At 41.0% G+C, this 19,393-nt stretch overlaps 8 protein-coding genes and 1 non-coding gene across 9 annotated transcripts; 3 read left to right on the top strand and 6 right to left on the bottom strand.

Moving 5' to 3' along the window:
* Positions 1–250: 250 nt before the first annotated feature.
* Positions 251–1,748, top strand: ATC70_008997 (uncharacterized protein; the record flags this gene model as incomplete). The annotated part of the gene is made up of 5 exons (XM_064828238.1): positions 251–305; positions 365–402; positions 464–595; positions 649–762; positions 819–1,748. The coding sequence occupies 5 exons, from the start codon at positions 251–253 to the stop codon at positions 1,746–1,748; spliced, it is 1,269 nt and encodes a 422-aa protein (XP_064685440.1).
* A 238-nt stretch (positions 1,749–1,986) lies between these two features.
* On the top strand, positions 1,987–3,837 carry ATC70_008996 (uncharacterized protein; the record flags this gene model as incomplete). Its single annotated transcript, XM_064828237.1, has 1 exon — positions 1,987–3,837. The coding sequence occupies one exon, from the start codon at positions 1,987–1,989 to the stop codon at positions 3,835–3,837; it is 1,851 nt and encodes a 616-aa protein (XP_064685439.1).
* Positions 3,838–4,374: 537 nt separating this feature from the next.
* ATC70_008995 lies at positions 4,375–4,455 on the bottom strand. Its single transcript has one exon. It is a non-coding gene; the product is annotated as a tRNA-Leu (tRNA).
* A 1,325-nt stretch (positions 4,456–5,780) lies between these two features.
* On the bottom strand, positions 5,781–6,590 carry ATC70_008994 (uncharacterized protein; the record flags this gene model as incomplete). Its single annotated transcript, XM_064828236.1, has 1 exon — positions 5,781–6,590. One exon carries the CDS (start codon positions 6,588–6,590, stop codon positions 5,781–5,783), a length of 810 nt encoding a protein of 269 aa, XP_064685438.1.
* Positions 6,591–6,633: 43 nt separating this feature from the next.
* ATC70_008993 (uncharacterized protein) lies at positions 6,634–10,938 on the bottom strand (the record flags this gene model as incomplete). The annotated part of the gene is made up of 1 exon (XM_064828235.1): positions 6,634–10,938. The coding sequence occupies one exon, from the start codon at positions 10,936–10,938 to the stop codon at positions 6,634–6,636; it is 4,305 nt and encodes a 1,434-aa protein (XP_064685437.1).
* Positions 10,939–14,327: 3,389 nt separating this feature from the next.
* ATC70_008992 (uncharacterized protein) lies at positions 14,328–14,793 on the bottom strand (the record flags this gene model as incomplete). The annotated part of the gene is made up of 4 exons (XM_064828234.1): positions 14,328–14,351; positions 14,403–14,456; positions 14,510–14,605; positions 14,662–14,793. The coding sequence occupies 4 exons, from the start codon at positions 14,791–14,793 to the stop codon at positions 14,328–14,330; spliced, it is 306 nt and encodes a 101-aa protein (XP_064685436.1).
* A 208-nt stretch (positions 14,794–15,001) lies between these two features.
* ATC70_008991 (MFS domain-containing protein) lies at positions 15,002–16,558 on the top strand (the record flags this gene model as incomplete). The annotated part of the gene is made up of 4 exons (XM_064828233.1): positions 15,002–15,058; positions 15,122–15,407; positions 15,464–15,686; positions 15,754–16,558. The coding sequence occupies 4 exons, from the start codon at positions 15,002–15,004 to the stop codon at positions 16,556–16,558; spliced, it is 1,371 nt and encodes a 456-aa protein (XP_064685435.1).
* Positions 16,559–16,645: 87 nt separating this feature from the next.
* ATC70_008990 (uncharacterized protein) lies at positions 16,646–17,677 on the bottom strand (the record flags this gene model as incomplete). The annotated part of the gene is made up of 1 exon (XM_064828232.1): positions 16,646–17,677. One exon carries the CDS (start codon positions 17,675–17,677, stop codon positions 16,646–16,648), a length of 1,032 nt encoding a protein of 343 aa, XP_064685434.1.
* Positions 17,678–17,872: 195 nt separating this feature from the next.
* ATC70_008989 (uncharacterized protein) lies at positions 17,873–19,034 on the bottom strand (the record flags this gene model as incomplete). The annotated part of the gene is made up of 2 exons (XM_064828231.1): positions 17,873–18,882; positions 18,938–19,034. 2 exons carry the CDS (start codon positions 19,032–19,034, stop codon positions 17,873–17,875), a joined length of 1,107 nt encoding a protein of 368 aa, XP_064685433.1.
* Between the last annotated feature and the right edge of the window lie 359 nt (positions 19,035–19,393).

Here is a 19,393-nt window from a genome sequence, read left to right as displayed (position 1 = left end):
ATAACAAACATCCAATAAATACCAGTGAATTTGTATAATACCGATTGTAGAGCTGAAGAAGAGCATTGCGTCCAGCAAAGAACTCGGCAGCCAATCAACCCATCCGTGTACCTGTACATTTAGCTCATATTCTCATTGGTCAATGCCTTTAACGAGATGCGATTATCGCCTTGATATTCCCAGAGATTATCATCTCGAATTTTTATTCTGCCACCACACATCTTTACACTTTTCAGTTTTTGACACTAAAATGGACTATCAGAGATTTATCAGTCAACGTAGTAAAGCCAGAAAGCCATCGGCTAGTGAGTATTATTAAAGATTGGCTGCAGTCTTACAAAGAGTATTTATGCCAGATATTTAGTCCGTGCAATTTCACCGTACTTGCATCAAAAAGATATGGTAAGAGTCCAGCTAGTCTGAATCTTTATTAATTAGACTTAATTAATAGCTTGTTTGATAGATCTCTTTAGGAGCAGGTCAACCCAACTCTGGTACATTTCCTTTTGCTGGCATGAGCATCACCCTCAAATCTGGAGAGACACTTGACATTGACGCTCAGTTGTTTAATCGCTCACTGTCGTATGATTTGACTGTAAGTAGGCTGTTTCTCCCTCGCGATACCACGGTTAACCATCGTTACTGTAGCCTGGCTTGCCCCATCTGAACGACTGGCTACGAGAATTGCAAAATATCGAACATAAACCACCTGTAGATTTTGATCTTTCCATTGGTGTTGGATCTCAAGATCTCTTGACAAAGGTAAGTAGTGTTGGATATAAATTGGGTACAAAATTAAGTATTTACACTGTGTCTAGGCTTTTGATATGCTGATCGATGATGGAGATTCTATTTTGATCGAGAATCCATCATACACTGGCTGTCTTTCATTCCTCAGAACTCTTAAATGCGATCTTGCAGATGTTGCTACTGATGGCTATGGTATTATACCTGAAGAGTTAGAGAAGATGCTTGCCAACTGGCCTGAAAGCAATCCCAATGGCAAGAAGGATCAGCCTCGACCTCGCTGCTTGTATACCATCCCTACTGGTGGAAACCCGACAGGAAGCACTGCAACATTAGAGCGTAAGCAAGCTGTTTATGAGATTTGCTCCAAGTACGACGTACTGATCCTCGAGGATGATGCTTACTATTATCTGCAATTTGCCAAGGATCGAATTCCTTCTTATTTATCTATCGATAGAGAGGGACGAGTCCTTCGTTGTGATAGCATGTCAAAGATTCTGTCTGCTGGTCTTCGTATCGGGTGGATCACTGGTCCTAAGCCTTTGCTGGAACGCATCAACATGCACACGATGGTGACCAACCTTCAACCATCCGGCTTGCCTCAGGTAATGGCTTATCAGTTATTGGATCATTGGGGTCACTCTGGATTCTTCAAGCATGTAGATCAAGTTGCTGATTTTTATCGTCAAAAACGAGATGAATTTGTTGAATGTTTAAACAGCAGAATGAAGGGACGTGCAGAGTGGGTTGTGCCTAATGCAGGCATGTTTGTTTGGTTACGCTTGCTGGGCGGCATAGAAGATTCTTACGACTTGGTCATGAAAAAGGCTTTAAAGGAGAACGTACTTGCTATTCCTGGCGTTGCTTTTATGCCTCACGAGACAAAGACCGAATACATTCGAGTATCATACAGCAATGTGTCCAAGGAGAACATGGATGAAGCGCTCCGTAGATTGGCTAATGTGGTGGATAAAGAAGCTGCTTCAAATGTAGCTGCTTAGCTGAATATATGTGAGATGTGCCTTGTAGCATTATTTAAATAAATAATCATACTATAAGCTACCTAGTGGCGTATTTTCTTTAAAACGCATAGTTGCAAATCTATTCGATGGGTCCAACAAAATGGGTCCTGTAGTGAATAGGCGGAGGCAAAATTCGGTGCAACGCAGCAACATTAAAAGGGATGAAAAGTCTATTTATCTTTTCGTTTCTCAACTCTCTTGATCTTATATTCATATAATGGAGAAACTACCAGCTGAAGTATACAGAATCATTGGATCTCATTTGAATCAGCAAGAGAAAAGGTCTTGTACGCTTGTATGTAAGCATTGGAAGAAGGTTTTCAGTCCACTTGTTTTTGCCAAAGCCGTTCTCACTACTCGCAACCACGTTGAAGGCTATTTGCGTCAAAGTGCAGGGCTGAAGAAATACACAACCTCGTTACATTTGGTTGCACCCATCACCAATGAAGAGTTCCAGGGCTTTGTTAGCAGCTGCCCTAAGGTCAAGGATCTCACGTTGTTCTCCAACTATTCCAACAAACTCAAGGTTGAACCAGCAATCCAGCTCATTTCAAAATATTGGTCTACTAGTCTGGTGAAGATTCGCATGGACTCGCTGCTAATGCCAAAGGTATTGGAGTTCTTGGCGCCTCAATTGCAAGATGTAACGGGTGATCTTGAAGATTTGCTTATCCCTGGTTCATCCAACAAAATGTACTCGCTGCCCAATGTGAAAACACTGGAAGTTGAAAACGGCGATCAATCTGGCAATGAGGCAATTCATTTCCTGAATCAACTGCATTTATCCTGCCCAAAACTCAAGAACTTGACTATTTGCAGTATGAGATTCCCCACCTTTCCATATCTGTATGCAGAAGTCCAGCCTTTTTCTTTAAACAGTTTTCACCTTAAAAATTGCGACGGAATCATTAAGGAGAATGCGACACAATTACTGAGAATCTTTCCCAGCTTGAACGACTTGTCACTATTACGAACAGAAAGCATCATTCGCCCTGACTTGGTAGACGTTGTTCACAGCTTGCATGATGCATACTCTTCCATTTCAATGTACAGCCCGCAGATACGCAACTTGAGTATAGATTATGTTTACGGCAACATTGATACATTCGACTACTTCAAGAACCTGTTTTCACCGCTATTAAATCTGCACACACTTCATTTGGAGCTTAGTTGTTTGATCACAGGCGTGAGTTTGCGAGAAAAGGTCTCTCTTTCCAACATTTTAACAAGTGCACCTCAGCTGAAGAAACTGTCAATATACGGTCTTGCACATTTGGTCACTGTGGATGGCCTTGATCAGTATTGTGTTGGAAAAAGCGGCCATTACGATAACCATATTCGTCGAATCGTACAGAGGGACGCATTCTTTGAGGATGATGACTCTAATACGCCTTCACCGCCAGCTGATTTCGATATTGATGCAAATGTCGTTGCTAGGGAACGTTCTCCTGACCCGATTTTTGAAGTTTACTCAGTTGCAGGTGTCGACTATCTACTATTTTACACTGATGATGGCCAAGAAAAATATGGAGAGGGTGAGGTACTGATTGAGGAGGGATCTGAGCTCATGATCAGTAAAAAGATGGGACTGAGAGACAGTATTGACAAGACGCACAAGTATTGGAATGTGCCTCGACAACCTCGATCATTGCAGCAGGATTTCACCACTCCAATGCCATGTTTTACTTCAAGGCTAACTATGCTGCAACTTGAAATGGTTACCCTACGAAATCCTACGTTTCGATGGATCAACTCGTGCTGCCCAAATCTGGTTGAACTGAGTATATTGAAAACAGGGCCTTATCCATGGTGTGATATTTATTTGAAGGATCTGAAAAAATTACAGCGCTTTAGCATGTCGTTTGAATTGTATTACCCTTACTTGCCTGTGCTTCGTCTTGTAGGAGACAAGTCAACAAAGATATATCGACCGGCAACAATTGACAGCAAGACCTACATTGAAGATTCTCAATATCAACATGTAGAACTCGAAAATCTGTACCAAGTAACACTTCATCATTCAACTTCATTGACGCAAGCTACCATCAATAATTGCGAAACCATATAATATTCCAAGTAACTCCTTATTAATCAGCATTATCAATGTGCTTGCTTTGATATTAGAAATGCTGTTAATAAAGATTGGGGTACGTTGTTAAGCCTCATATAAATGACCATCCGACATTGAAGAACAACCATTTTCAATTTTGAATATCTCATGATTATAAGCATCCTCGTACAGTTTGATTGTATAATACATGCTTTTTGGCGTTATAGCTCTCACAATTAATAAAGATATAAACATATATTGTATTTCTTAAAATTATTCAAGCTATATATCAAATATTGCAATTATATTTATCATGATTGAAAAATAGATGCAAAGATATACATACGCCAATCATGTCGACAAGAATCAACACATTGCAGCCAAAAATAGGACGCCTCAGCGCCAAATCTCACATTGGTATTGACCTGGTGCTAACATCATACAACAATTGACAACAACAAAAGGGAGTGCCCAATGCATCATAAACCCACAAAGCAGAGTTTGGTGACACTCCATATCAAAGTTGTACGACAAAAAACACAATTTTCCAAAAAGTGCGTCAAGTGAGGTTCGAACTCACGCCTCCGAAGAGACCAGGGCCTAAACCTGACGCCTTAACCGCTCGGCCATTGACGCAAATTTGCAAATAAAAATTTTGTATCAATTTTATAGGTACTAATAAAAAAGCCCTCTGGAGTGTAACTTTAATATTTTCTCAAGTTTATTTTTGAAAAATGGTAGGAATAACAGTCGATTATGTATAATGTATCAGTAACGCTTGGATAGTATTGAACCTATTGTTTATTTCAGTATATTGTAGTATGCCACATTCTCGTCGATTGCTGCTTTGTTCCAGCATAAATATTGCCTTCATGTTGATGTATCTGTGGAATTTGAGGCTTTACAGACTAAAATTCACGGAAAAAAAAGAATAAAAAAACAGTAATGTCAACTTGATAAAGGTATGTTCTATTATCAAACTGACAGGTGTAAAGTAAACGGAAGTCTCTCTACTGGCCAGGTAGATGATCCTTCTTATATACTATAACAATGGATAAAAGTTCTATTAATTAGATTAACAAATAAGTCAACTCAGTGCAGTGAAATCAGGTTTAAATAGATTTCACAAAAAAAAATAAAGCAATAGTAAAATACAATAGAAATCAACTGTATTTTATTTTGTGTATAAAATGAACTGAAGATCCTGGAATTGAGTAAAAAAAAGAAGAGTATTTATACATTTGCATCTGGCTTGTAGGATTAGTGATGATAGAGAGCAATAGGTGCTGCTATTGCGATATCTGGCAAATGTTGTTGATGTTTGATTTAAAGTGGTAGTCAATGCAGGAGCACTGGCCATAAGGGTCGATTTGAGTAACCTTGATGGGCTTGGGTGAGCTATCGTCATAGCATGATTTAATGTAACCTTGATGGTTTAAAGTGTGATGTTTGTTATTGAAGCATGGAATCCTTTATCTGGGATATTGTGCAACTATGGCAGCAGGGCATAGTTGTCATATTTGAATATGCTTGTTATTGATTTAATTCTATTTGGATAAAGATACCATCACCTATTACGACCATCATGGGTGTGATTGAATACACTGTGATCAGGAGTGATTCATTCACACGATGTGCGATATAAGCGTGTATCTTTACTTTAGTATTTTTAAATGGGTTTTTGATGTACATTTGAGCGCTTTCATTAATAGATCCAAATAGCATGAATTTGAATGAGTGCTATTTGATGAACTTTGGTTTTCAATTAAGTTGCGTTTGGGTGGCTATTTCATTACATTGCCCCCAGCCAAACTTTTTGTGGGGAAAAAGTTGACAGAGATATGAATTTAGACGACCAAACGTGATTTGATTGGAACATGTAGAAGGAAGGAAGACATAGATATAAGCAAGAGCAGAGAAACAAGTGCCGAAGGCAGTGGAGGAAGGAAAGCTGGAAGCTACTAATGTTTGCGGCGAGTGTTTTCGCGGCTTGTGTGATCAGTGCCTGCTTTTCGCTTGTTACCAGCCTGTTTTGAGGGGCGTTTGTTTGTAGGTAGTGGTGCATGTCTTTGATGTTGCAGTTCCTTGTTGAGCTTGACCTTTTCCCAGTATTTTTTGATTGGAATGGGAGAGGAGAACAGATCAGCTGTAATGTATTCATTTTCACGTTCAGAATAACCAGCCCATTTAACTAGGTATTCGATCTCATCATCATCGCGGTAGCGATGATCGCGAATGTCCTCAACTTCAAAGATTTCGTCTTCAATGGTAGTTTCATCAATGTTGACAGGTTTGAGTTCAGAAGGAGTATATTCACGATGCATGAGAGAATTGGTTTCGTCTTTTAGAATGTAATTGCCAGCTTGGGTACGCTTGACAACGAAATATGGGCCAGCATAGAGAGGCGCGAGTTTGGATGAACGACCTTCTTCAAGGCGGACCATGACAGGAGAGTCAAAGGCTAGTTCAGGTAGGATGTATCGACGTTTATCCATACGCTTATTGTATTCCTCAGCAAGCCGTTGTGTACGCTCTTGGAGAGCAGGAAACACGATGGTATTCATGTGTTCGATACGCTGTTGGAGCTCTTGAATGGATAGTGCAGGACGTCCATTGAGGTTGAGTTTATTTGGATTGGGATTGATGTTAACTTGACGAGCAAACATGAGACTGAATGGGGTACTGGCAGTACGCTCTTTGACTTTCATGTTGAGTGCAAGTTGGACGATGGGTACGCGATCATCCCAGTTATGCGTGTCATTACCACACATTTTGCGTAGCGTATGCTCGAATTGTTTGATAGCGTTCTCAGCACTACCATTGGATTGTTTGTAGTAAGGAAGAGAATGTCGCTGCTTGATGCCGAGCGTTTTTTGTGAAGTGATCCATGAGATTGGATTTAAATTCCTTGCCGTTGTCAGCTTGTTGGATGCTAACAGCAACACCATAGTCACCATAGACGGATAGTATGGCTTGAGCGACTGTAGCGCCATTTTTGTTAGGAATTGGACGAGCTATAATGTAGCGAGTACAGAGATCAATCACAACCAGCACATAAACATTTCCCTTATCGGTGATCGACATAGGACCTAAGATATCCATAGCAATGTGATCAAAGGCGTCAAAGCTGACGATGCTTTTAGCAGGGTTGAAACCTCGACGAGCGACGTTGTGCTTTGCACATTCAGGACATGATTTAAGTATTTCCTTGCAATCAGCGTAGATGGTGTTCCAATGTAAACCCAAATACGTGTGGATATGTTGAACCACAGACTCAATGCCAAAATGGCCTATTTTATGTGCATCTTTGATGATTTGAGCCCGATCTGCTTCTGGAGGAGCAATGTAATCCGTTGTAGAATTCTGGAATTCTTTGCTATTTAGTTTCACAGCAAGTACGTTGAGATTGCGGTCCTGAGAATAGACTGTGCGTTGACGGTTTACTTCGATCTTTTTGTTGGTGTCCCTTTTGATCAGAATGAGCTTATGCAGTTTTCTCATCTGTCGATCATTTTCATCTTCCAGCCATTTGTCTTCATCAATTATTGGATATACCCTTGAAAGAGCATCACAGAGAACATTTTCAATGCCTTTCACATGTGAAATTGTGAAGTGAAATTCTCCCAAGATTTCCAAGTAGCTCTGGAGCGTACTGTTTAGTGAAGTAGATGTGAACATGTAGGTCAATGCCAAATGATCGGTCAGGACCTCGATATCATTATGACCCCACAGTAGCGATCTAAATTTGATGAATCCAAAGACAACAGCGGCACACTCTCTACGGTTTGTAGACCAGTTGCGCTCAGCTGAATTGAGAGATCTGCTAACAAATGCAATGTGCTTGATTCTACCCAGTTTATCCTTTTGATAAAGACAGGCAGCGATGCCATAGAGACTAGCATCGCATTGGAGGAACATTTTGTCGTCCAACACTGGAGCATACAGTATTTGGTTTGAGAGCAGTATTTGCTTGATGGTATTGAACCGATCAGTATGCAATTGTGTCCAATTCTTTTTTACGTCACTGTCATTTCGAAGACTATCGATGGGCTCAGCAACCTTGGACAGCATGGGACAAAAGTTTCGCAGATGGGAAACGACACCCATAAGCGAGCGAACTTGTTTTGCAGTTTTGGGAATGGGCCATTCGTCTATGTCAGATAAACGACGCATATCAATCTTTTGTATGCCAGGTCCAACCACAAAGCCTAGTAAAAAGACTGATGTCTGGAACCATGAACATTTTTTCACATTGATGCGCAGGTTGACGGATGTCAAGCGATTAACGGCAAGATTGATAAGCTTGATGTGGCTTTTCTCACAGATACTATGCAGGACACAGTCATCTATGTAGTGTTCAATGCCACCCCATACTTTGGTTGGATCAACTTGGGAAGGATCCATGTTCTTTTCCATTTCGAATTTCAGTTCGTCGGATAAACCAGTGAATAAAATTGACATGCATTTTACGAACAGAGAGCTCATAAATTTTAGGCCAAAAGGGGCCCTACACCATCTGTAAAAAATGCCATTATGCGAGAATATAAGGGCGTTGCGAGATGCTTCATGCACACCATACGAATAGTATGCTTGGTGTAAGTCAATTTTACTTATTATGCGTGCGCTAGAAGACACTCGTTCAAAGATTTCGTGAATCTTGGGAACCGCATAATTTTCATGGTAATTGTCATCAATGGACGCATTGATGCGACGGAGATCACAACACACTCTCAATTTGGTGGGTTGATCGTTCTCATCCTTCTTTGTCACCGTAATCAGAGGTGAATGAAACACTGATGAGGGTTTGCAGCGTTCAACAATCTTATTTTGAAGCCATTCTTTGATTTGTTTGTCAATCTCGGCATGCGAGTTGATGGATAATGGATACTGGCGAATGAAGCAATCCTTGGGATTGGATATAGGAACATGCACTACACTTTCAGGCATGGAACATACTGCGTCAGCAGGGATGTTCTTGTTGGCATTCAGAGATTGTTCGATCTGTTGTAGAAGGATGTGACGTTCCTGAGAAGTACCATAATCAGCATTTTCTGGATTATAGACGTTTTCAGTGTCATAGTTTATATTCTTGAATTGAGCAATTTCGTTTTCGGTGTCAGGAAAGCAATGAGCTACTCCACTAAGATAGATGTTGAGGCGAGGCAAGATGTCGACTCCTAGGAGTACATCAAACTCTTCAGCCATGGAATCATTGAAGTCAATGATTTCAAAGGAATGTTCAAATGTGATTCCATTCATATAAGTTACTTTGATGGGTTCGGTGCTTCCAATGCGTTCAGCTTTAGATGCACTACCATCTTTGTTCATGCTCAAAAAGGTTAAATAACCACCCAATGCTTTGATATTTTTGATAGTAGAGAATTTTTTATTCAAAACGGATTTGTTAATGATGCTAACATCTGAACCAGGATCCACCTTTCCGATGATTCTAATGTTATTGAGAAGCAATGGTGTTATTAAATTGAAAGTGTTTTTGTTTGATGTGGAAGACTTACATTCTTTGTCTTCCATAGCCTCGCGGAAGAGGTCACTTTCGCTGGACCCGGAGTCCTTTTGCTTTCCTTTGCCATTACGGGAATGACGCTTTTGTTTCTGACTACTGGAGCCAGTTGTATAGGGTCGATGACCACTATTTTCTCTTCTCACGCTCAACACCTTGAACGAACCCTTCATAGCTTGGTACCCAGGGCAAGAGTGACCGTGGAACCAAGTTTTGCCACACCACTTGCAGAAAGTGTTTCCGCTGGCCTTCTTGGGTACGTTTGCCTTTTCAACTACACGTCTTGATGAAGAACCACCTTTGTTCAGACGACAGTCCTTCTCGTGATGTCTGGCCTGAGAGCCTCCATGGTTTGAGCAGTAGTAACGAGGAGCAGAAGAAGAAGCAGCAGCAGAGGAAGAGAATCCAGATAAACCGGATGAGGATGACGAAGCACGAGAACCACCATGTCGCTTTGCGTTGACAAACGAAACAGGACACTTTTGAGTGTTGAGGACGTTCATGGCACAGGTAACAATCTGACTGGCAGTGAAGTTAGAACACCCAGGGAAGTGAACACCGAGAACAGCGTTGATTTGGATCTGCCATTCATTGGGGAAGCCGAGCAAGAATGTATCGCCAAGAGTGGTATCTTCAGATGAGTAGCCTGCCTCCATCATAGCCCGAGCGAAACGGTTGTAGTACTCCTCCGTAGTTTCACCATGTCTCATAGTAGCCGTTTGTACCTCCCGGCGAGCATCTAGACGCAGAGCAGCATTACTGAATTTTGATGTGAACTTTTCCTTGGCGGCAACCCATGTTTCAGCATTCAGTAATTCTTGATTTAACCAAAGATCCAAGTCGTAAGGTATCGTGAGAGGGATATACCGGCGCCAGACATCCTCGATTGCCTTTCCGGAAGACGAAATTACCTTCTCAAAGGAGCGCAGAAAATGGTGAATCGAATCATAGGAGATTTCGTTGGGAAAGTACTTGGTGGCATGCGAACGAAGTTGGAATTTAGGTAGGTCTTGCTTGGACAATGAGATGCCCTCATTGTCACCAGTGAGTGATGCGGTGACATTAGATTCGGATAGCTTGGCTGAGTGTTTGACAGTGGAGATCAGACGATTCAGGTCCTCAATCTTGGATCGCATATCTTCAATATGCTTTTGACCGTGCTCATTGTTCATATCAGTTCCCTCGACCATGTCCAGCAACAGACGTACAAACGAATCCCGACGCCAGACCAATTTCTTGATGGAATTCAACGTGCTAGAACCAGCAGCAGAGGAGGATGCATTACCTGATGAACATGATGTCGACGCAGACAAATGAGAAGTAACTTGAGATGAGGATTCACCACCGTCATTGGGAGCATGGTTAGCCAAATCAGAAACAGGAGAGGATCGCAATGGCATAGCATCCATCATGGCACTATCCTCTTGATGGTTTGAAGGTTGAGGTTGTTGTCCGACATCAGTACCTTGATCCAAGTGGATGGCCTGGACTTGCTGCCTAGTGTGCTCAATGGTATCGTCACCAGGTTGACGTTGAGCAGGAGAACCTTGAGCAGAGGGGACAGAAGGAGAGCCAGAGTTGTTGGTATTGTCAGACATTGTGATAAGGTTTGTTTAATAAAATATAGTTTGAATATTGTAAAAAATGCAGTGAAATCAGGTTTAAATAGATTTCACAAAAAAAAATAAAGCAATAGTAAAATACAATAGAAATCAACTGTATTTTATTTTGTGTATAAAATGAACTGAAGATCCTGGAATTGAGTAAAAAAAAGAAGAGTATTTATACATTTGCATCTGGCTTGTAGGATTAGTGATGATAGAGAGCAATAGGTGCTGCTATTGCGATATCTGGCAAATGTTGTTGATGTTTGATTTAAAGTGGTAGTCAATGCAGGAGCACTGGCCATAAGGGTCGATTTGAGTAACCTTGATGGGCTTGGGTGAGCTATCGTCATAGCATGATTTAATGTAACCTTGATGGTTTAAAGTGTGATGTTTGTTATTGAAGCATGGAATCCTTTATCTGGGATATTGTGCAACTATGGCAGCAGGGCATAGTTGTCATATTTGAATATGCTTGTTATTGATTTAATTCTATTTGGATAAAGATACCATCACCTATTACGACCATCATGGGTGTGATTGAATACACTGTGATCAGGAGTGATTCATTCACACGATGTGCGATATAAGCGTGTATCTTTACTTTAGTATTTTTAAATGGGTTTTTGATGTACATTTGAGCGCTTTCATTAATAGATCCAAATAGCATGAATTTGAATGAGTGCTATTTGATGAACTTTGGTTTTCAATTAAGTTGCGTTTGGGTGGCTATTTCATTACACTCAGATCAACTAATGTCTAATCATGCTAAAAGACAACTCCAGCAAGCTAATCATGATTTAGCTTTGCCTGTATGAATAATTAAACTCTCATCCGAAGTACCCTGATCTATCCTTTCCATAAGGATAATTAATATCGATCTAGTAGCATGTATCCGATAGGTACAGTCTTCTTAGTCTATATTAATAGTACATATCTGAGTGTATATCGCTAAGCATACATCTTTAGCATGTATCTGGATATATGGCATGTCTATAGCATATCGTATGCATGTCTATAGCATGTCTCATATATAGTACAAGTCTGTAGTACATAAAGTATCTGTAGCTAGTATCACGGATATAAGCATGTGTCTTATAGCGTGGATCATAAAGTGCACATCTGAAGCAACAAGCTCATATTGCATTAATCTTGGTGCCTATCCAGATATGGTAAACATCCGTAGTCAATGTCGGAATACAAGTATAAGTCTATAGTGCCATCCATGTCCGTGGTGCCATCTATAGCCTATATCTTATATAGTATGAATCTTATAGTACTAGCGTATCTGAAGTCCATATCTTCTTATAGTATAAATCGATATCGTACATCTAATCCAGCGTACATACAGTTTATATCTAAATCTAGTAACTGGATGAACTGTCGGAATGCAGATCATAGTGGATGTATTCCACACCATCCAATATTCACTCTTTTGATTCTGAATGTATTGTTGGTGCGGTCGAATACAGCGGGAAGAACCTCTTCGACGGTTTCGTCAGGAAACTTATTGACAAATTCATATTCAATTTCATAACTTGAGTTATCCATATTGCTCAAAGTATCAAAGAAATGGAGTAAGGTAATGAACAAAAAGATGTGCCTGGTCCCACGAGTCAAAAACCTTTTACTGCTTTCTCCAGTTGAGAATTAAATAATGCACCCTTCCCTCTATACTCCCTAGATCTACCTACACCCTATGCATCCTGTATCTACCTACACCTATACACCATATCCCTACCTGCGCCCTATACCCCCCACGGCCTATCTATTATCCGGATTACATCCTAACTTTTATACACCCTTTTTATCCTACACCTTTAGAGGGCAAGAGCGGGGTTTCAAATCAACCAAAAGCTCCGAAATTGGAGTCCGAAAATATTTTGGCCAATAAGATGACCTCCTGATAAGTGTATGGTGGAAGTCTTAAATTTACTCATGTCTATTTGGTTGTGGTAAAGAAGGTACTATTTCAACACTGACATTTGTATTAATGGCAAGTTTCTTTTTCTAATTTTCAAATATAATATTAAATAGTGAGATGGATGGGGAGTAATTAGTTTGTAAGAAAAAGATAACATACTGGTTTGCTTCATCATCAGCAGTAACATAATACAAGGAATGAGTAATGTTCTTTGAAATTATTCATAACATCAGTCTATTGGGAATTTGGGTAGGGATTAGGGTAAGACACTTTGTTCTATTCTCTCTCGTCTTTGTCATCTGTTAAGTCTGAACGCCGTAGCAATCCAAAAACCTGACTGATCTGTAGGCTTCTATTATTGCGACTAACGCAAAGAAAATGTATTCGCAAAGCGTCAGATTGATGATTGAAATGATTGAAGACAGCGATGCATTGTACGTCAACTTAATGAAATGTCTCTTTGCAGGCCGCAATTTAAAGAAGGCTTTTTCGACTATCAGGTAGTGAAATTACCAAAGATCACTATTGAATGCAATTCTTTAAAACTTTTAGCAACTGCCCTACGATAACTTGAAGTTGTATTGTATCCTCACAGCGCGCTCTAGGATTGTGGAATAGACAGTAACTAGCACATACCTACTGTTGCCTCTGATGCATTGGCCTGTTTAGCGTGTGGAGTTTTTAATGCAATGATGCTGTTGTGTTCAAACTAAGCCTGTTTCTCGCCCACGACGATATTAGATTGAGAATATCTGGAAGTTGTATACAGTTTTGTAAAGAATCAATGTAGTATCTAGTCTTGTTAGTGTTATCAAAGGACTTACGATTGCACTCTTTTGTTTACTGACCCTCGAATATATCTAAAAAGAATTCATGCACATTTTGAGCTATTTGCGGTACCTGGCATTGGCAGTGTAAACTTAAAGGCACACCACTCTCCTCCTCTTAATCAATACTCAATTAGAAGGCACTATCTGTTGGTGCTGTATTAAACTCTATTTCTTAACTTCATCTTTGACATAGTTGCAAATGTCATTTCATATTAGCGTCGTGTTCGGTTTTCGCATGATGGTGATTGAAATACAAATCAAAGTTCGTCCTTTCATCTACGGCTCTTGGAGCAACATCGTGGCTATTGAATCTCTTCCATGATACTTGCATGTAGATCGTTCTATATGCAGCGTGTAATAATTTGACATCCTTTTGCCACATAATCAATATATACATATATATCAGCGATCAGTCTCCTCGAAAACCCTGTTTATTCTCAACCACATCTCTAAATCATCCTGAACAACAATTGGTGTACGTCTGTGTATATAGTTTTTTTTTATGTAAGAAAAAAATTGGAAAAAGGTGCGAATCGCATGTACTACAGCTGTTGTTGTTTGTGGTTGATGATTGCAGTCGTTTGTCTGGTGGTCGAAATTCGTATAAAGTGTAATTGCTATGATAGTGATTATGCTCTTGAAGGAGGGGAAACCTATACAAGACATGAGCAACATCTCTTTAAACCAATGCATTAGGATCTTACCAAGATAACACCATCACCACGAACAAAGAGCATATCAAAGTTTCTCTTGACGGTCTGTAACAAATCCATCAGATAGTATTCTAAAATTGTATAAACAAAATACTTACTCTGATCACTTCCTCCATTGTTTCCTCATTGATATCGACAATGGTGATGGTCTCTTCAACGTTACCAAGCACCATATTTAAATGGCCATCGTATGCCTGTAGTCTCTTTATTAGCTACACTGACAGACGGCTTGATCAGATGGCTCACCCACATTCAATTTACCGCGTAATTCACGATCGCCTCTCAACTTGACATAGACACGCTCGTCCAAAGAAAGTCTGACGAGATCGAGAGGTTCTTCAACCGATCCAATGTCTGCAGATGGAGCTTTTACTTCGGCCATGGTTGAAAAAATTTTATATGGTGCTATAGGAAAAAGGGAGTTTTGAATCATGTAATTTTTGAGAGCACATTTTGAAGATGACGTTTTCTTTCCGTTGATACCATTTGTGGATATTACATCTGTAAATGCGTGGCATTACCAAGTAAACTCCCTTTTTTTCTTTCCTTTCTTTATCTCTCTCAAACACACATACACACATACAAGCAACATGGTCTCTTTAGACACATTGACTGACGAAGAAAGAGACAAACTGAACCAATACCAGGTAACTTCAATGCACAACAGCGCTTTATAAAAAGGCCCTATTTCATATTCATTGCAAAAGTAGACCATCACTCAGATACAAGATTTAGAAGAGGCCTTGGGCCAGCTGCTAGAATTTGACTGGAATTTGGAAAGAGCTATTCAGCATGTGTATGAAAACGCTTCTCAGGAGAAAAATCGCGAAGAGTTGGAGCAGGAAGTAGCTACGACAGTTCCTGCAGCAGCAGCAAGGTCTGCGTCGACTACAGTGCCCAATACAACAAGAAAGAGGCCTTCCTTGCTGCTCACAATCCTGCTTTGGCCTTTTGGTATGGCTTGGAATATCACCTGGTCCATCTTATCACTTGCATGTAACGTATATGCGATATCCGTGTGTAAGCGTGTGTATTAATGCATTGTCCGATAGCTCGTATCATCATGGCCCGTCCTGCCATTACACAGAAAAAGAGAGATCCTCGTGTATTGGCTTTAGAATTTATAGAGTCTTTCGAGCAAAAGTACGGTTCCCATCATGTTGAATTCTTCAGAGGTGGCTACTCTCAAGCATTGGAGAAGGCTCGCAAGGATTTGAAGTTCATGTTGGTGTTATTGCACAGTGACGATCATGATGATACAGAAGCATTCTGCCGGTAAATTGCTCAATATATCACACACTGAATCAATTGTGCTGAAACAATGCTCGTTTGCTGTTTTTAGGGATACGCTCACTTCGGATCGTCTTGTCAACTTTGTCCGTGATAAAAACATCCTCGTCTGGGCTGGCAACGTGCGTGAGACTGAGGCACACAAAGTCAGTTACACCTTGCAAGCTTCTACATACCCCTTTATGGCATTAATTGCACTCCAAGGGTCATCTACACCTAAAATGACAGTAATTGAGCGCATTGAAGGCACATGTCACCCTGAGGAACTTGCTAGTCAAATCGACATTGCTATGGATCGTCATGGAGCTGTAGTCAATCGACTCTTGAACGAGCGCAAGGAGCGTGAGAATGAGCGTCAATTGCTAGTAGATCAGGATGCGGCATTCAATGAATCACTCAAACAAGATCGAGAAAAAGCACGTTTAGCTGAGGAGGAGAGACGGCGTCAACAGGCATTAGAGGACGAGAAGCGTTTACAACAAGAAATAGCAGCATTGCAAGAACAAAAGCGCCAGCAATACATTCGTTATCTCTATACGCATTTACCACAGGAGCCCACAGCCAACTTTGCAAAACTGAGCTTCCGCTTAGCAGACGGGGATCGAGTGATCCGTCAGTTTGATCAAGGAGCCACTGTGGATGACTTGTATCAATTCGTAGAAGCATATCCATTATTGAAGGAAGAGGGGCCATGCAGCGAGGAGAAGGTAGCGGCACCTACTGACTATACACATGCCTATAAATTCACCATGCACACGCCATACCCTCGCATGGAATTTCCACCATCTCAACAAAAATTGATTGATATCAAAAGCTTATGGCCAAGTGCAACACTTGTGGTAGAGGACGACGAGTAAACAACTGCTTTTATTATATAGTACAAGTTGGAGGAGGAGGAGGAGGAGGGGTATATACAGCACTTGAAAAAAAAAATAAATCGTGGATTACTTTTGCTTCAAGAACTTGTCTACTGATTCAATGGTATCTGAGCGACCTAGATTGGCATGCACCATATGCTCCAATGCCACGTCAATGTTGAAGCTAGGCTTGACGTACTGCTTGAGCAATGCTAGTAGTTTGTGCATGGTTCTTGATGGGCAATAACCGACAGGATATTTGGTGAAAAAATTCGCAAACACTTGGCAGAACAGTTGCTGATCCGTCAGAGGACCCACTAAGCGTACTTGGCTTGATAATGGCAAGTTGAGTAACTGAGCTTGTCTTTCTTGAGTAGGAGCAGTGGCTCTAAATGCTTCATCAAACAAGATCAAAAACGCAGCTTCCCAAAGTGAGGCACGCGCAACTGGATCAAAGGTAAACACAGGATCCATCAAAGCGAATAGAGCAGGTTCAGTTTGAGCCAGCTTGAGTAGTGGTCTCAAATTGGTATCAACAGGTGCGGGAGCAGGGAAATACCAATCAGTGGATGCTGGCATACTCTTGAGGTCATGGTAGTTGGCTGCCAGGTCCAAATCATTGCCATACAGCTCATGGCCCTTTTGGAGGATAGTTGCATAACCATCAAACGACAATAGCTGTACCTGTTGAGCAAAGAAGGCATCCAAATCAAATGTATCAAAGCTAGAGCGACGACGACGCTTTTCAATGGGCTTGAGGTAGACTTGGATCAAGCGTTGCAGCAGGTGGCGTGGCACAGCAGCTCCTCGATTGAAGAGCATATGTAGGAAATCACCATGGCAATGTTGCGGGATGGCCAATAATGCATAATACAGAGCAAATCTTGCACCGTAGTGGGCCATAATCCAGGCAGCTTTGGACGAAGGCTGGATCACCACGCTATGGAACGATCGGCATGTCTGGTTGAAGGCATCAATGTCTTGACTATCCAGCTGCTGATAGATACACTGCAGCAATTCCTTTGGCAAATGAGATATGAAATCAGGCTTATTTTTATTGTTTAGAGCGACTCTTTTGGCCTTGTAGCCAAATGGAAGTTTAAAGTGTTTTATGAGCATGTTTTTTCGTAGAGAGAAAGAAGAGATGGGAAAATGCCTTGCCCGTATTCAGTGGTAACCCCCATTTAACCTTTCCATCCGTTTTTTTTTATTACCAAAAGGAAACAAAAGAGTTCAAAGAGTTCTATACAAATATCACGTTTGCCAAGATCTGCCACCTGATTGGCCCAAACAGCTCATCCATTGCGGTTTCTTCTAATCTTCATGTTGTTCAATCAACTGCTTCAACAAGGGCCACACCTGCTTTCGAGACATGCGAATGTTGCCTTGGTCGTAAAACCCTGCAACATCGAATTCCTTGATCGGTTTCAGCTGTATGTCAGAATTTCTTTCCAAATCGTCCTGCACTCTCTGTAATTTGGGTTGCATGACGAAAACAGCCAATTGACGACGATATTCACCATCATGATCAAATGCAGTAAAGACAACTTCCATATCCAACTGGCGCTTGTTTGCATAATCGATGGCTGCCTGTCTGATCTCTTGTGCGCTGTTTCTCTCGGCCCATGCTCTGAAATGCCATGTCACTGCACTGGTGCCAATGCGATATCCGTCCACCACAAACTCCTTGTAATCCCGTCTCAAAATATCGTAGCTTGACATGGTGTCTACCTGAGATTTCACCTTTTCAATCGATTTGAAGTAATCGTCTGTAAGTGATGTGGAGGATGAACTGGATGCGGTGACATTGTACAGAGCTCCAATCAGCTTATGATAGACGGCGACATCCAAGTCGGTTGTTCTGCCCAATTCCCACTTGAGATTGACTGTGTCTACCAGCAATGGGCCCAAGGCAAGTTGCGCAACCTCCTGGCTATTGGACCAAAGATGATCTGGAAAGTGATCCAGTACTAATGTGACGCAAGATCCCACCATTTCCACGCGGCGTAAAGGTGCTGATTGATACAAATGTTCATCCACATGATGATCCAAGACACCAATCACTTGGTTGTCGTATTGACCCAGTGGAGGGGTAAGGTGGTTATGATCTACTAGCACCACTGATGCATGAGGATCCAATGTGAGTTCGTCGATGCATACAAGCTTCTGATGGTCGAGATGAATGTGGTTCATGACAAAAGCCAATTCAGGTCTAAGAGCTAAATCTGCTTTAGGGACCTTGATCAAGGGGATGTACAATATGTCCTTGTCTTGCTTGCTACTTAGATAAGCAAATAGCAGTGACGATATGATAGAATCAAGGTCTGACTATGCGTATCAGTTTGCCGTTTGTGTACGTCTCAATGATGAAAGTCGTACCTGCTGAATCATTGCCAGTGACAATTACCTTCTTGGACGCACTATCGTCGTGCAATCTTTGGTGAACTTGATCGAGAAATGTCTCCAACTGACTCATATTTCGACCGGTGATGCTTAGACAAGTTGCCAAGGAAAAGAACTAGAGGAGACAAAGAAAAAAATGGTGAAAGACTTGGATATGGCAACACTGAGTTTCAACGTTGAAAAGAAATGTATATCATCAGAACTGTCAAAATGAGTGCATTTCAAAATTGAGTACACCAGCATGGCGAATTAGTCTAATTTTTAAGGAGTAAATCAAAGTAAAATGCTCTTGGTTATAGCGAGAAGATTACTATTTCAATTAAATACAATCACACTTCATATACTGATTGAATGTTAAAGGCACCATTCTCTGATCCTTTCAGCGGAGGTTTTTCCACCGTTCAACATGTCCTTCATCCAGTCAATCCAGTC

The sequence above is a fragment of the Mucor velutinosus genome (assembly GCF_035048745.1).
Source record: "Mucor velutinosus strain NIH1002 chromosome Unknown tig00001563, whole genome shotgun sequence".
Classification (NCBI taxonomy): Eukaryota; Fungi; Mucoromycota; class Mucoromycetes; order Mucorales; family Mucoraceae; genus Mucor; species Mucor velutinosus.
Note: the sequence above shows the minus strand (reverse complement) of the source record. Positions and strands in the feature narration are given on the sequence as shown.